This window comes from Egretta garzetta, unplaced genomic scaffold, assembly GCF_000687185.1.
Source record: "Egretta garzetta isolate BGI_Z169 unplaced genomic scaffold, ASM68718v1 scaffold108, whole genome shotgun sequence".
Classification (NCBI taxonomy): Eukaryota; Metazoa; Chordata; class Aves; order Pelecaniformes; family Ardeidae; genus Egretta; species Egretta garzetta.
Genome location: NW_009260614.1, coordinates 7,033,766 through 7,050,413, shown reverse-complemented (window position 1 = coordinate 7,050,413; position 16,648 = coordinate 7,033,766). Strand labels below are relative to the sequence as shown.

Below are 16,648 nucleotides of genomic sequence, written 5' to 3'. Positions count from 1 at the left end.
TTGAACGTGGCCTGCCACCCGCTCAGGTGACAAGACCCCCCCCCAGCAGGTTCGCAGAACCGTGAGAATAATTAAACCCGGTGATTTAACATGAGGTCGATAGAATTAATGGTTAAGCGGCCCGGATTAATAATCAAAATGGTTCTTGGTAGAAAATCAGTTGAGGTTAATCAAAACTCGTCTTAATACAGAAGCTACCGCCGGGGCTGCTGGGTCCTGCCGAGCTGCCGCCGCGCAGCCCCGCACGCCCAGGCCGTTGTGGGCCTGAGCCCTTCACAAGGCTCTAAGCACGGGGGACGATCTCTCCCAAGGCCACGCAGAGGTTTCCTGTGAGGCCTGTGGAAGAAAACCAGAAATACTGCTGAAGTCAAGGCAACCTTGCTGGGTGCTGGAAGCGTTGGGCCCGCGTGGCCTGTCAGGGCCCAGTCCTTGAGGCTGCACAATGTTTGCCTCTTCCTGGCTTTGGGCTCCCGAATGGAGGACAACTGACAGTTTCCCTTGGGAGGATCTTGAGAAGAGAGCTCCTACCAGAGCTCCTCAGACACACTGCGGGCACAGATTGCACTGAGTTTGGCTCCTGCATTGCCCCATCCAGGCTCGTACCCCCAAACACCCATGTGCTGCTTCTGAGCAACTGGCAGTATCAGGCGTGACACAACCCTCTTGTTATTTAAAGTATTTTGTAAGGAAGGTGCCCACCCCCAGAGCATGATTGCCTGTGGCTACAGAGGTGTGCCAGGGAGATCCAGGCCAAGGGGGTTTTGGTGTTCCTGCAGCCTGTCTGCTCTGGAGTGTGCTAACCCCCAGCAAACAGGAACAATTGGCCCCGAGACCAGGATTTCATCAGTATTTGGTACAGAGAAGACAGACAGCCTCCCCCAGTGTTCATCGGCCAGGCATGAGGATGGCACAGGGTAAATCTGCCCCACTCCCTCCCACTCTTGGCAGCAGGGAGCCCTGGACACAGCCCTCGATGCCGGGCTTGTTTTGGGGGAGCTTGACTGACAGTCGGTGAGCGTCAAGTGTCAGGGCAGGCTCAGCAGCCTCGCTGGTTTTGGCAGGAGGCTATGGCACCTGCTGGGAATCCGCGCTGCTGCTTTGGGCGAGGATCTCAGGTTTCCAGGCAAAATGCCATTCTGTGCAGGAGGATTCCTGTGCATTGCCTGTCAGTCTGACTTGGCAGGTCTGGAGGGGACAGCTGCTAATATGCTTGGGTTTCTGGTTTTTAAATACTTTAGATGGAGCATAATAGAGCACAAGTTTGGAGCTCTTTTGTTTAGCAGAGCAGTGCATATGTCTTGTGGAATATTTTAGTGCTGACTCTAGTATAGTGGCTGGGCTTTCTGTTCTGTAACTAAAAATTAGAGATAAACATTAAACCTTGCAAAATGCAGGAAATTACACTTGGCATTTTATCATCGGCTCTGGAACCCTGTTAATGTTTAGTCTTCCCTTTTGTTGGGATGCTACTGGCCTGCTGAAACCGTAACAAAAGACAACACGTCAACCCAGCCCTGAGAGGCTGCAGCACTAATATTGGAGGTGCCCAGATGCAATGCCCAGTTATATCACCTGAACCCCCAGCTCTGCCCTGGATTCTGTAGCCAACAGGTCACATGCAAATATTTTACTATTCTTGCTTCTCTGGTTTGTAATTTTTTTGCCTTGATCGTCTCTCGGGGCTGTTCTCAGCAGAGGGCAGCCTTGTCAAACCCATACCCATACCTGCCGGCATGCTGTATTTTATATTTTCCTTGCTGCTGTTCTGTGGCCCTCGTGGGTGATGTCTGGTGGAAAGGTGGGAGTTATCCACCCTAAACACCTGCGACGCGTGGGGCTGGCTGCTGACAGTGACACAGCCATTCCTCAAGCAGGTTCAGGTTTGTGAGGGGAATTATTACTCTGAGAAGATAAAGCAATTGTTATAGGAAAATTGAATTTGAATTTTAGATGGGAATTTTTTAAAAAAGAAAAAAAGGAAAGCCATTTTCAAAGGTTTTCTAGTCCTTCATGTAGGTGGTCTCTGCTTTTTGTACAAACAGGGAGATTTCATAGTCAAGTACAAGAGTGAGCTGCTGTGCTTGTGTTGATAGTCACACATCCACATGAGCTGTGCTTTTCACTCCTCAATATCCTCTTCAAGCTTCCAGGCAAAACTCTCTGTGTTTCTTTCCTGGATCATGTGTCTGAGGATAGGTATTTTACGGTATAGGAACATTTCTCATTATCATTTTCACATTAAATCCCCATTTTGCAGCATTTTTCACACATCAGGGCAAGCTTTTCTACATTTTTCAATCTTAGCTGTAGTTGTTGAACTGTTCTGCATATTTGTTTTTAATGCATAGCAAAAATACAGGGCAGATGCTTACTAGGCCTAAATTGTCCTTTGAAATCAATGGATTTACAACAAATTAGACCAGATTAGACTCAAAATATCTAACTGAATGACAACCAAAGTGTCTGTTAAACTAAGCCACATAAAAGGAATATCCTTCATGAAATACTCAGCAGCAATTCTCTTAGCCAAATCATGCACTGCTTGTCTTGGCAAAAAAAACCTCTGAGATTTTCTTTCATCTTTATGAAGATGTGTTTTCATTTAACCTTATTCACAGAAATTATTCCTAAATCTCTTTTAAAAACATGCTATCCTGCCATGATAAAACTAACAAACAGGACCAGACTGAACAGTGAACCATGCCACCAGTTTTGCAGCAAAGGGGCTCAGTACCCGCTTTTCCTCACACAAGAAGTTACAAATAGATGCTCATGTTGACAAACGGTCATGTACCGAGAACTTCCGAAAAAACAGAAAGGGAGACATGGGAGGAGAGGCACCCAAGGCTATTGATTTTCATTAATGCATGTAATTTTGAGGGGTAATACTGCTAGAATGGCAACAGAGATCATGCACAGAGTGTGACTGGTGCATCCAAGGGTGCAGAACAGTCTTTCAAGGTGGGCAGCAATCATAAGATTCCTATCACAAACAAATGAAAGAAACTAAATCAAGTAAATCTGGCTTTCTTGACCTCAAACCAAACAACCAGCCTTGTAGTTCTGGTTTTCTAACCAGTGTCCACAGTCATGTCTGAGGGAAGAAGCTCTTCTGTGGGATGCCGAAACACAAGCACAGACAGGGTTTGCAATTTTTCCGTTGCTTTTGACAGCATTACACTTGGGGAAACAAAACAGAGCCTTCTCATAAGCAGAAGTTTTAATTTTGCCTTCAAAGCTTTTGATGAATTTTGATTTTTTTTGGTGTGTAATGTTGCGCACTCTAAGTGACGGCTTAAGCCAAAATACGATAGATACTGCAATCTTAACTCACAAAACCTTTCATCTCGTCCACAGTGAAAGAAAACCGTGTCCCTGCCTCGCCTCTGATTTCACGCCCAGAGAAACTCCTGGCTGCTGCTTATCAGAGCCCCTCCTCGGCTCTCGTCCCTCACCCTCCTGCCCTGGCGCTCTGCCTGGAGCAGAGCGACTTTCTTAAGACCTGTCTTGCTCTCCATGCCTGCCGCACAGGCTGGCTGATGGGCAAACAAGCTCCCCATCATCTCATGCAGGGCTTGCTGCCAGCCAAGCCGTGCCTACCCAAGCTGGGATTGCCCCAAACTGGGCCCGAGCGGCTCCTCCCCCAACGCAAGGTTACACCTCTCTTCCCTACGCCTGTCAGCGAACAGCTGGACTTCTCTGGTTACATGTGTGCAACCATTTAAAAAACACATCCAGGCTGGCTTACTCAGCAGATTATAAAAGAGTGATTTACAAAATGCAGCTTTCTTCCAGATCAGCCCGTGCCGCTGTATTTATGTGACTGAAGGTCTCAGCTGATCCCTTCTTTTCTTGTGCAGCCAAGAGGTTTGCAGCGGCAGCAACAGCCACGGCCAGTACAATACTGTAAGTCGCTGGGAACGTTTTTTTCTCTCAGTTTGGAAGGGGTTGGCGTTTGGCTTATCAGATCCGTAACACCGTATTTTTCTAGCATAGAAAATGAAGAGTCTCTTCTGCTGGGGCTGTGACTGTGCTGCCCTGCAAGATGCAGCAGCAGCGTGGTGCCGGTTTTATAACAGCAGCATGAATGAATGATGCAATCGTGCAGGGGGGAAGCATCATCGTTTAGTCAGGACAGGCAAGAGGGGATTGGAGAGTTGGGAGGTGTATGTCAACATCCATCAGGTTCCTTCTACCCCTTTTCGATTACTTTTTAAAAGGTGCTTACATAAATTCACTGTTAGGCACTGCTGTTCAGATATTCATGTATAGCTGCAAACAATTCATCTCTTGACTCGCATACAGGTTTGTATTACTACCTTTAAAGGCTGAACAGAAAACCAGGAAGTGTGACGCAAGCTTAGCGAGGTTAAGGACTGAGTCTTTCTATTCTCACACTGAAAACCACAGAAACACAATTGTGGATGGATAGGTTGAACTTAAAGAGTAGTACTAGCAGGGATATAAACAACAGTCACAATTTGCTTAAATATAACTAGTCTGCTTAAATGTATCCCCTTTCCTCTAAAGCTTTCCAAGCATATTGCTAATATTGAGAATTAAAACTCAGCATAGAAAAGCTGTATCACTATATTATTCCCATTTTACAGACATAGGACTAAAAACAATGAGGATTAAGTGGTTTCTTTAAACTTAATACCATGGAAACACTCCTGTGAACATTCTTACAAGTGGGACCATTCCTGTAGTGGGAATAGATCCTCAGGAAAGTTTCAAGAACCATTTTCCCTTTCCTCTAAAGCTTTCCAAGCATATTGCTAATATTGAGAATTAAAACTCAGCATAGAAAAGCTGTATCACTATATTATTCCCATTTTACAGACATAGGACTAAAAACAATGAGGATTAAGTGGTTCTTTAAACTTAATACCATGGAAACACTCCTGTGAACATTCTTACAAGTGGGACCATTCCTGTAGTGGGAATAGATCCTCAGGAAAGTTTCAAGAACCATTTTCTCCAAATCCCTTACTCTAAGCAGCCGTTTCCCTTCAATGCAACAGAAACAGTTTAATGTGGGTGCATTTCTGTTAAGCTTGCTGCATGTTCAGTGCAATGTTATTCCGCCGCGGGAACATATCTCACAGTGGATCTCAGTGAAGTGCTCGCTCTCACCTCGCTGGGAAACTGAATCAGAATCAGAAACACCAGGAACTGTTTGCAAACTAGGATATTCCCAAGCCATCTGTTTGAAAAGATATTCTAGGTAATATTTCATTAAGATTCACTTCATCATTTTTTCACAGCAATAAAAGTGAGCATAATGCAAAGTAGCAGCGTGGCAGCACTTCTGAAAGCTGAAATACAATAACAAGCGAAGTGTAGTCACAATGAGGATTTTGAGATCCTGTCAAGATCTCATCAAAACGTACCAGCCCCAGAACACCAGGAGCACCATTTACTTGTTCCTTTGGCATTTTATGTAGCTGATACTGTGGATCTTTCAGTTTTCCACAGTGCAGCAAGTGCCCTTCTTTGAAGGGTCAGCAAACAGAAAAGATTTCAGTTGTTTTCCTTTGACACGCGGTCTTACATAATTCCTGTGCTTGCTTCTGTGACTCCACGCTCTGTTACGCAATGGAACTATTTCTTGTGGAAATTCCAGTTTTTTTCCAAATGGCCTGATGAAGCACCTCATAGTCTGGAGGCAAGGAGATCTCATGGGAATTCCGCTTTTCCTTTGTGATTTCTGTTTTCTCCATCTTTATCTCAAGTTTCACCCTACCTCTCTCCCTCTGCCACTCTCATGTCTTCTCTAGTCACTTCATTGCCCATTGTTTCTTCTCTTCCCCATTTTCTTCTTTTCTGCTTTTCCCCACAATATTTTATCAGACCTGTTGAAATGTTTGGTGCTTGGATGCTTTTCCAGCACACGAATAATAGGATAGGAAGAGACTACCTGTCTGAAATTCAGTGGCAGAAAGATCAGATTTTCTACCCATGTTTTTCATATGGAGGCAGAACACGTTATTTGTGGGAACTTCTTTTTTCTTACCATCTCACTAAAACACTGATGCATTTAAGCAATCAGATGCTCTCTGTTTCAGAGTAATTAATCTCTGCCAACTGTAGAGGCTTATACCACTCTGGAATAAAAAATTGCTGTTCCCTTACTACTGCTGTTAGAGATTTGTCCATAGAAAGGTTTTACACAGCTTCAATTCTTTTTGCTCATGTTTCCAAGTGACACCTACCTGTGGACAAGCTACTGTGTCTGTCCTTATTTCCTGTGCGCACCTGCCTGGAGGTGAATTCTAGGCAGCTTCCTGGTGGTGCCTTATGCTCTCATCTACATTTAGGGCTGGGAAAAAAAAATCACAAGTTACTGAAATTGGCATGTTACCATTTGGAATGGCATTTGCCAGACTCTGGAGCTGGTGGTGACGCCTGGAGCTCTGCCAACAAGGGCAGAAGAACCTTATTTCACTCCAAGTGAACCACCTTTAACTCCTAAAATTTGTTTTTCCCACCAGCAAGAGTCCCTGCAATAGCTGAAGCTTCCTTCATAGGTTCTCCTTTTCCTCCTGTATGAGCTTCCCTGCTTTACAGTTCATCGCACGTTCTCCAACACGTGTGATGATACATTAGCCAAAACCAGGTCTGTGTTTTCCAGGAATAAAACAGAAAGGACTTTTCCCAGGAATACAGCCCAGCTATAGCAGAAAGTGGAAAGATTTTAGCAGGTCACAGGCCAAGGGAGGTCAGGAACTACTGATGGTTTCTGCATTTCAAAATGCAATCCTCCCTTTCATTCAAGACCAGGTTGGATGGGGCTCTGAGCAACCTGATCTAGTTAACAGTGTCCCTGCTCACTGCAGGGGGGTTGGACTAGATGACCTCTAAAAGTTCCTTCCAACCCAAAACACTCTATGATTACCAACTTGTCGTTTTTAGGCACTATAAAGCACAGCTTGAAACTCTCTTGAAAGAGTTATTGCATGGAACAAAGAGAGGACAGGGTTAATTACAACCATGGCTCCACAACTGATATCCATAATTCTTCCTCTAACTTACCTATTTGTCCACCACAGTGGTTGTCTTGCCATTGTAAGGAGCATCCAGAGGGGAAAGAAGTATGGGAAATACGGATACCAGCGAGAAGGAAGAGTTAATGTCTCTTCTTTCCCACTTCCAATGTGTGTTTCTAGTGACAACATTTTTCTCAGAGATATTAAAATTTTGAAGACATGTATCCAGAAATCTATTTCAGGTTCTCACCAGGAAATCACATCACAGCGTGGTGTCCCCACACAGTGACATTGCGTCATACCATGGTAATGTTGCAGTGCAGCCTCAGGTTAGCATGAGGCAATGTGATGGCTTTGCATAATAAGGAATCAGTGTTGGAACACCGTGACGCAAATGTCATGCCACAGTGATGCAACAAGTTTGTCCAGTAGAGCAAATCTTTAAAATTGGCAGCAAACCCATGGCTGAATTTTTGGTGGAACTTATAATTTCCAATAGACTGGAAAAAATTAATGCCCTGCCATTTAAAAAATGTTAGTGGATTTATTTTTTTAATTCCACTGCACAAGTGTATCTAGTAAACGTCTGTCAAGGCCTGCCCTAACGGCAAAGTCCTCCTGCTCAGAAAATCAAAATCTTCCACTGAAAATGCAAACACAGTGCTGTGGAGCCAGTGTCAAGTCAAGGCTAACGCAAAGTAAACGTGGAATTCACGTGTGATCTGTCCACCCGCTGCCAAGTCTTGGCTCAGAACCAGTCTCTGTCAGAGGGAAGTTTTTATTTCCAAAATTTTGAAATAGAAGAGAGGTTTTTCTTATGTGCCGTGCTGATGGCATATGACTGTATTTCTTATATGTACAGTGCAGTCTTTATAAAAAAATATAAAAAACAAGTTCTGTCTGCAACAAATAATTCTTTAGTGATGCTTCTAAGGCTAGACCAGAGTTTTAGGATATGTCCATGCATGGAACAGCTCTGATGCACCAAGAGCAGAGACCTGTCAAACTATGGTTCAGTCCTTGTTTCTGCTCTTCCCAGAGGTGGAGTTTGTAAAAGCCCTTTTCTGGAATATCTCTTCTTTACTGTGTGCCCACTCACCTTTGCTTTCTGGCATGCTGTGGAGGTTGAGCCCATGCTCTGTCCTACCTTCCCACACCTAAACCGAATTCACAGGAGGGAGGTATGGGCTGGGTGATACCTGCTCTCCCATTCTCACTCACACCTGCGATGCAGATGAGCACTGAGGAAGCTACTGCATCTCCTCAACCTTGTGCAAAAGCCATGAACCCACTTTGGTTACTACACTAGTGTGTTCACACCAAAAAACTCAAGAATAGCTAGAATGACCCTCTCAAACAGTACTGTGTCATGGCTGCCTTTGGATAGCTTTGCCTTTCACGTGACCTGCTCTCTCTGTTTCTTGCTATTTCATATCTACCTGTTAATCAGAGATTATCTCTTACAAATATGGTTCTTAGCTGGTCACAACAGGTTTCACCCCTTAGGTTTGGTGGCTTCATTTATACAAACTTTCACCTTTCAGTGAAGGACTGGAGTATTCTATTTTATTCCATACACATAAACAGATAAAAGATGAGTGTGTGTTCTATACATTTTTTCAGTGATTATGGGAATTTTTCATAAAGCCTTTTGTATCCCACTATTCACCATATGGTTACTAGCCATGGGAATAACACCAAAGGTTCTTGTTCCTGCTTTGATCATTAACTATTTAGCTGTGATCTCTCCGTGAGCACACAGAATTCACCCCAGGAAGCAGCACTGGTGCTCACCTTGTGTGATCCCTGGATGACTCCTGCCTGGTGGTGAGCCACACCAGGACTGATCAGCTCCTGTACTTTTCCACAGCAAGCTATGCAGTGATCATCTTCTCCATCTTCACTGGATGTCTTTTGTATCTAGGGGTGCAAAGTTTGTCCAAAAAGGGCAAAAAAGAAATGTTTTGTGGGAACTTGTGTGTAAGACCTCTCACCAGCAAAATTCACAATATATAGGAGAAAAAAACCACTATTGTAGTAAGAGGAACAGACAAAGGTATATAACGTGACAAAGGTATATAACGTGCTGTTTGATGATATTTTTTCCCCTATCCCAGAAAAAGAGAGAACCTGCTACCCAGACCAATTACACAAGACGTGTCCTGAGAGATGTCTAGGAGATTAGAAGAGACAACCAAACAAAAGGTTTTACAAAAATCTGGGAAGTAAGATAGGTAGAAAGTTGTACTTGTGTCTAAATGTACGGATTGGTAAATAGCAATGACATGCTGAATTCCCTTATGAGAGGGTGAAGCACAAGCTGAGTATGGTAGAGTAAGAAAATACCTGGTTAACACCTTGTGCTTCTGATCTATGGAAGAAATAGTGCGCAACGGCACTTTTAAGTGGACAGATATAAAAGGGAAGAAAAGAAACTTGTCAGGCATTGCAACAGAAAAGGTTGTGTCATGAAGTTGTGATATCTTAAGGCATTGAGTGAAGTTCCGAAAGCCCAAAACTCGACTGGGTTTTATAAAAGACTGATTCCCAATGCTTAATGGCCAAATGTTCAATGCATTCACAGATTATGAGAATATTTAGTTTATATTAATCAGGACATAGAAAAGGATTGAAACCTTCATGACTTAGGGACAACCACTCACTGAGAGGTTTAAGGTAGTTATGTCTACTGCAATCAAGCAAATCCTTAAGGGATGGGTTACAATCTCCTGGAGCAACTGACTTGACACACTAGGCCAGGTCTGATGAGAAATCAAGATCCATTTTGAGCGGTGAGGGTGAGATGAGGATTGCAAGTCCCACACAGCAGTTGGCAGTCTGATGGTTCAGCAAATGCCAAGTATCACAACCTTGAACCCCACGTGAACATCAATGGGCAGAGCCTGCAGAGAGCAAATCAGCAACTGACCAGAGCTCCACGGCCCACCTGTAACGTAAATTGAACATCAATAGGCAGCAACGGGAGGGAGCAAATCAGCAACCGAGCCAGACCTCCACCACCGCTCCCACTCTTTGATAAAAGCTGGCTACCAGGCTGTGCTCGTCCCTACTCGCAAGAACCAGATCAGTTACACCAATGGCTCAAGACGGAGTGCAGTACTATCACTCAGAGAAAGACTTTATCTTGTCCCCTCACAGTAAGAAGGTTCCTAAAAGGATGGCATCCCTCTTGGAGATGAAAGAAATCTTCCGCAATGCTGATGCAGTATGCTTCGATGTGGACAGTACGGTCATCAGGGAAGAGGGCATTGATGAGCTTGCGAAGTTCTGTGGAGTCGGAGATGCCGTCGCAGAGATGTATGTATATTTGCCATTTACTTCATAGGAATAGTGGTAAAAAATAAGTACAGATAAGGTTAATCTGTGACAATGACTTTACAATAGGGATTAATTCAACTCTCTCACAGGAGATTATGACAGTTTAAGAAGAATTTTAGGAATAATAAGTGGAATTAATCCATAATGAAGTAACTGACTTCTTTTGGAATTGTGAAGCCACTCAACAAAACTGTACTGACATAAATTCGCTAACGTAAATTTCTTCAGTAGACTAAGGTCAACTTTCATCATTAAACTTGGCTAAGCAGTAGCAAACCTTATTATGGGATGGAGGAGAGGGGACAACTCTCAACACTCTCTGAGGCTGATGTTGTTTCCATTGAAGTTTGCAGGAAGTTAACATCAGAGAACAGCACCCGAGCTGCAGTTTAGGAATGCTGGTCCCAGTGGCTCAGACGCACTCACAGAGGGAATGAAGCATTTTCCTTTGCTTTACTGGTTCTCACAAGAGCTCCGATCTGTGGAGATCTTCTACCAGTGGTTGCTACCAATCTTTTCAGTGTACCAATCTTCTCCTTTACAACATAGATACGGTTTAACCTGGAACCTATGGGCTCTTACCTTGTTCCTCATCATTCTTTATCTAACTGTTCTCGGGAGAAGCCTCAACTTGTTAAGTGTCACCGATTTGTTTTCTTTGGATCACAATTTAGGACCCGCAGAGCTATGGGTGGCACTGTGACATTCAAAGCAGCTTTAACGGCACGACTAGGTCTCATACGTCCCTCCTATGAGCAAGTGCAGAAATTAATATCTGACAGCCCACCTCAGCTAACACCAGGAATAAGGTAAGAATAATTTCAATCAATCTAATGAAAAAGTCTTCCAAAAGCACATGCTGTAAATCAACAAAGTTCTGTGACATTAGTGAAGCTGTAAGACCACAGAGCTGCTTTAGATTGCCTTCCCACTCCATTTCCATGTTGTTTGTGTACAAAGCATCTATCAGGAGCTAATAATGGCCTGAGTCCATGTCAAGTGGCTAAGAATCCATGTAAAAAGAAAAGTCTTAGGTGTGAACTGGGATTTTGGCTGGCAAACTCAAATTCTGTCTTGAGGATTAAATGGACATGGAAAATAATCTGTTCAATCACATCCATTTTTTGATGGGCAATGGAACTGGGAGTAGATTTAATACCCAGTATGAACTATTGGCTTGGTCTATTCTGCAAATGTCTTACCTCTCTCTTACACCTGTGTGTGCAGTCACACCCCTGGACTCAGCTTTAGGGGATCCAGTGTTCAGAGCTACTCATTCTGTACAGAAGTTCCTAAAAAAGTATTAAAAAATCATTAAGGGGAAATACACAGATGTGGGTGTATTCATTCATCTCTGGGTTTGGAATAAACATTAAACTGAAAAGGTGGGGTTTTTCCTATTCAAATTGTTTCAAACAACTGAAAAGAATTTCTTTACTACAAAATCTGGCCATAGCTCTAAGTAAAATATTTTTAGCACGTACAGTAGTTTCAGATGATATTGTGCTTGTATTTTCTCCTTGAAATGAAGCACATGCTCAGCTTTTTCTGTAGAAGGCATAGCTAGATGCAACTACAAAGAGAACATTGTTTCCTTGTTCAGAATCACATGATTTTCCTTTTTGTTCCTTCCTTTTCTTCCTCCTTTTCTGTGTAGCCTGCTTTAAGCTTCCACTTTGCTTTTTAGTATTCAGCATTTCTGCTGTTACTACTACCACTTCTGCAGCTCAGCACTGCTGCATGCTGATCTTCCTGCTTCTAGAGCCAAATCCTGTAAAACTTTTAACTACCTTTAAGCTCCGTTGACATTAACTGGGTCCAAAACTGTCTTTTGATTCCTTTTCTGTAGTCAGTGCCCTCTTCTAAAGATGGCATCCATGCCGAGCATCTGGGGAACCAGCTCCAAGTTAGAAAATGTTTGCCCTTTGCACACTTTTCAGCCCACTTTTTCATTTTGGTGTAGCGGCTTTATCTCCTCCCACATTTCCTACTTTTTTCTGCATTATAGATTCATTTTCTTGCTGTTGTTTTACTTCACTTCAGAAAAAAATCTGAACTGGATCTGCTCTCACTTGTTCAAAGGAACTAATGTGAACAGCGTGAAATTGTAAAGAAAACATTTCTGGGCAGCTAAATACCTGTTTATCTCTGGACATGATGGTTTTGTTCAGGTCTTTTCATGTGAGGTGTATGCACAAACTTCCAAGGGAAAGAAGGAAAAGCTTTGGGCAGCAGAGGTGGATGGAGCTGGGAAGCAGCACACATCCTCACTAAACTGGAATAACACAAAGTATGGGCAGCCTTGTTTTGGAAAGATGTATTTTAACTTCCTTGTGATCCCTAGCTGCTGCCAGGCACTCACGCTTGGTGACTGCTCTTTCTTCTCAGGGAGCTGGTGAACAGGCTTCATCAACGAGGGGTCCAGGTATTCTTGGTCTCAGGGGGGTTTCAGAGCATCGTGGAGCACGTGGCCTCGCAGCTGAACATTCCAACAGCAAACGTCTTTGCCAACAGGCTGAAGTTTTACTTTAATGGTGAGATTCCCTTCAAGTCTCTTTTCTCTGCTCTTTTTTGGTTCCAACTGTCAGATACCGGGCTACAGATACTGTCCAGTCTACAGGACCTTGTTACCAATCCCACTAGCTCCCAGTAGGAAAACTGCAAGACCTCATCAAAAACATGAGTTCAGGTCATTTTCCAGACATGTGAAATAGAGCTGTAGTTACTTTTTAATTGCAAGCTGTGCCAAAGGTAAAACATGTTACAGCTGCTGACAGCAGAATTTAATTTTCGCTCACTCCTTCAAGTTAAAAGAGTTTATTACACTTACCCGCTTTCAGAGGCAAACTTTACTTTCAGTGACTTTGAGGTATGTATGGAGACCGACGTATTTTAGAAGAGCTGCTCTGGACTTTAAGCTAGTGTAATCAAGCAGAACTGTGGTTAGTGAGGTTGTTTCTTACTCAGTGTTTCATACACTGTCTATATATCATACTGGATACTGCTTTTGAAATATTTACACCAGAATGACTGGACTAGAGTAACCAGGAATGGATTTTTAACACTACCCATACAGGGTTTCTACTTTTGTCGTAGTATTTCAGCTCCTTGAAAATATCCCCACTGAAGACTTGGGTAAAATCCTAGTTTTTACACTCAGCTTCTAAATACTTTTTTGGGATGCCGATACTGTGAGGCTTACAAGACTGCATGTAATTTGCTGTTTTCTGAAGTAAAGACTGTAGGCATATACCTTTCTTCATTTACAAGAAAATAGGCCATGTGTCTAACTTGTCCTTCCACTGTGTTCTAGGAGAATATGCAGGATTTGATGAAACACAACCAACAGCTGAATCAGGGGGAAAAGGAAAGGTTATTACTCAGCTGAAGGAACAGTTCCACTTTAAGAAAGTAGTTATGATTGGAGATGGAGCTACAGACATGGAAGCCTGTCCCCCCGCTGTAAGTATTAAAGAACTGGAATTCTAAATTCCTTTTGAGAAAATCCTTTGGGACGGGGGGAAAAAAAGTGCGGTTTAAACTCTTTATAGGACTTCAGGGAAGATCTTTAGCACTTCCCACAGCCTAAGAGATATCTGTGTAGGTAGTTTTCCTCTAGAAAGCCTGCATCATGCAATGGTTGATTTCTCTCAGTTCAATCTCAGTAAGGGCGTCACCCCCTGAGCCAGGGTGCTGGCTGGCTCCAACAGGACTGTGTAACAGTCTAGCGACCGGTCTCAGATCAAGCTGGTATTACCACGTCTTCCTTTCCCCTCTATGTCCCCCCAGTAAGTGCTTGCTTCTGTGCAGAGGTCTTACCCTGCCAAGATCCTGGTTCTGAACGCTGACGAACGGAGCTTAGCATGAAGGTCTGCCACGATCTGGCACACATTTGCCTCATACTGGCCTAGCAAGAGAGTTCATCTCACTGTACAGTGATGACACCTTTGAAGATATCAGCCCTGACAGGGTGAAGTAATAAAAAAATGAATAGAAAGACAACTTATATAAATGGTCATTTCACAGAGATCTCAATTCCCTCTCCCCTTTAATGACTTTCTCTACATAAAAGTACCCCAATACCCAATGCTGAGGGACAGATCTCCCAGCACATGGAAATGCACAGAAACAAATTCTTGAGAACGACTGCTGATGAGAGTTATGACAGCTGCTCCCTTACTGTTAAATATGTGCATGACCAAAGCAGCTTAGTATTTCCTTAATGCTTTCTACCTAAAGGCAAAACAGCAGCAGTGGAAATTTTAAACGCTGCACTTTCACTGCAGATGGTTTTCTAAGATGTAGAAATTATGACTGTTCCTGGTTAATGATTGAAGACATGGTTAATGTTTACTTTTGGTATCTATCAAATGAAGTAAACAGAGTTAAGATAAACAGTATAGCCATAATTGTGAGATGCTGCATGCATGTTCCAATGTTAACTCATTCTTGAATAGTAAGGCCTTATGTTACATCACATTTACATCAGATTTGCAGTAAAATCTCAGGTCTGACCAGTCTTGAAGTTACAAGGCACTGAGACACAACTTTCCTATTGGAACAAAACTCTAATAACCAAAGCGGTGCAAAATTAAATGTTAATGAAGTTCTTGTTAATAAGTTTGAAAAATGAACATGCAAAGTAAAATAGGGGAAGAGGCAGGGAGGAATACTGTAATTTAAAAATCCAATCTTAATTGCTGAGAAGCTCCATTCCTTACATGGGACTGCAATAATTTACGTGCCCATTCTTTCTGTTTTGCCAGGACTGCTTCATTGGATTTGGAGGAAATGTAATCAGAAAGCAAGTGAAGGAGAAAGCTAAATGGTACATTACTCACTTTGACGAACTGCTAAAGGAACTGGAAGAACGATAAATTATACAGTAAAATAATATATTTAACAACTATAAATCCATTATACAATGCAATTAAACATATATTTGTTTGCAAAGTTGTGTTCTGGATTTTTTAATGATTCTGGGTGTTGGGTACCTTCCTCTCTGGCCTGAAACTCATGTTACAAATGGCACCATTCTACTTAAATATTTTGTAATGAAAATGGTAAGATTTTTTTAAAACATCTTTTCCAAGGTGGAAGAAGTCAGTTGATTATTCACTCATAAGTGAAGACAAAAGGTAGGATATTATCAAGAAGTTAGAAATACCTTAATGGATTGGCCCCTGGTCAATACTGCGTATCTAGTGTTTCAGAATCATTGAAACTAATACCTCTATGTATTTTGGGCGGCAAAGGAAGGAGGGGGCCACAAACGAGAAGTCTGCCTAATCAATAATAATAAAAATAAATAACAGAGGCAAACAGCATCTAAGTACTTTCCATTCCAAAGAATATCAGAACTAGTTTAAACAGTGAACAGATAGGTAGGAAACATTACCAAGTATCTGATTTCATTAAAATATGGCTACGGGAGAACCTGAGATGTCATCTGTTACTCAACATCACTGTTACTCAACCTGCTATCTGAAAGACAAGAGACGCATGCAAATCTGAGATACATGCAATATTCATCAGTGTCCAAGAAGTATATTTTAAGGCGAGTGATATAGTGGTTCCCATACCTCATTAAAATACTTTAAACTGCAAAATGGTGATTTTGTAAAATGGTCACAATGTTTACTTACCATTTTATTTATTTAACAATCCCCCCCCCATCAACCTGTAACTGGATGGAAGCTAATTCATCAGCCTTTAAAATAAAGGTCTACTGATTAAGAAAATAGTGTGAAACTTATCTAGCCTCTTCCTCTGCCTCAAGTGTGGATCAACCACCCTTAAACTGTTTGTACTAGAAGTAAGTCTAACCTGTTCTAAGCCAGTACTTCTCTGAGCTTCAGCTAATGAATCCTAGTTCCTTAAGGATTTGTCTTTTGTGGCTACAGTGTCTGATCTCTTAGATAAATGCTACCTTTTTGCCAGCAAGTTCCTGGCAACTCTTCTGAGTATGTCTTTTTAACCAGCTTTGCTGACGCATCATGGTACTTTTATTTCCCTGATTTGTAAGAATGTCACCTCTGATAATGTGAAAAGCTTTACTAATGTTAAAATATGTCACATCTTCCACTTCCTTCCATACACGTAATACCATCACAGGAGAAAGATGGCTAGATAGGACATCATTTGTCCTGGGGGAAAAAAATAATCTATGCAGGCTCTTATCTTCTGGGTGCTTACAAATAGCCCCAGTATTTTTTCTGGAAACTGAGTATTAGGCTGAATGTGCCAATTCTCCTCCATCCCACCACATACTTCATAGGTAGGAAGAGAAACAAGTGATGTGCTTACCTTCCAAAATCCCA

General features: G+C 42.4%; 1 protein-coding gene across 2 annotated transcripts; it reads left to right on the top strand.

Moving 5' to 3' along the window:
* The first annotated feature begins 3,361 nt into the window (after positions 1 to 3,361).
* On the top strand, positions 3,362 to 16,371 carry PSPH (phosphoserine phosphatase). 2 transcript variants are annotated; one of them, XM_035900576.1, is made up of 6 exons: positions 3,362 to 3,906; positions 9,107 to 10,307; positions 11,003 to 11,137; positions 12,717 to 12,862; positions 13,642 to 13,790; positions 15,095 to 16,371. In XM_035900576.1, the coding sequence occupies exons 2-6, from the start codon at positions 10,087 to 10,089 to the stop codon at positions 15,203 to 15,205; spliced, it is 762 nt and encodes a 253-aa protein (XP_035756469.1). In that variant the 5' UTR covers positions 3,362 to 3,906; positions 9,107 to 10,086; the 3' UTR covers positions 15,206 to 16,371. The 2 variants fall into 2 exon arrangements, with proteins under 2 accessions (XP_035756469.1, XP_009643428.1); XM_009645133.2 differs by having other exon boundaries at positions 10,149 to 10,307; positions 15,095 to 16,367.
* Positions 16,372 to 16,648: the final 277 nt, after the last annotated feature.

Bases quoted from the DNA above. Each gene is read 5' to 3' on its own strand.
- PSPH (XM_035900576.1), top strand. From the start codon at position 10,087: ATGGCTCAAGACGGAGTGCAGTACTATCACTCAGAGAAAGACTTTATC. The intron at 10,308-11,002 runs GTATGTATATTT...ATCACAATTTAG, and splicing joins GGAGATGCCGTCGCAGAGAT to GACCCGCAGAGCTATGGGTG. The intron at 11,138-12,716 runs GTAAGAATAATT...CTTTCTTCTCAG, and splicing joins CAGCTAACACCAGGAATAAG to GGAGCTGGTGAACAGGCTTC.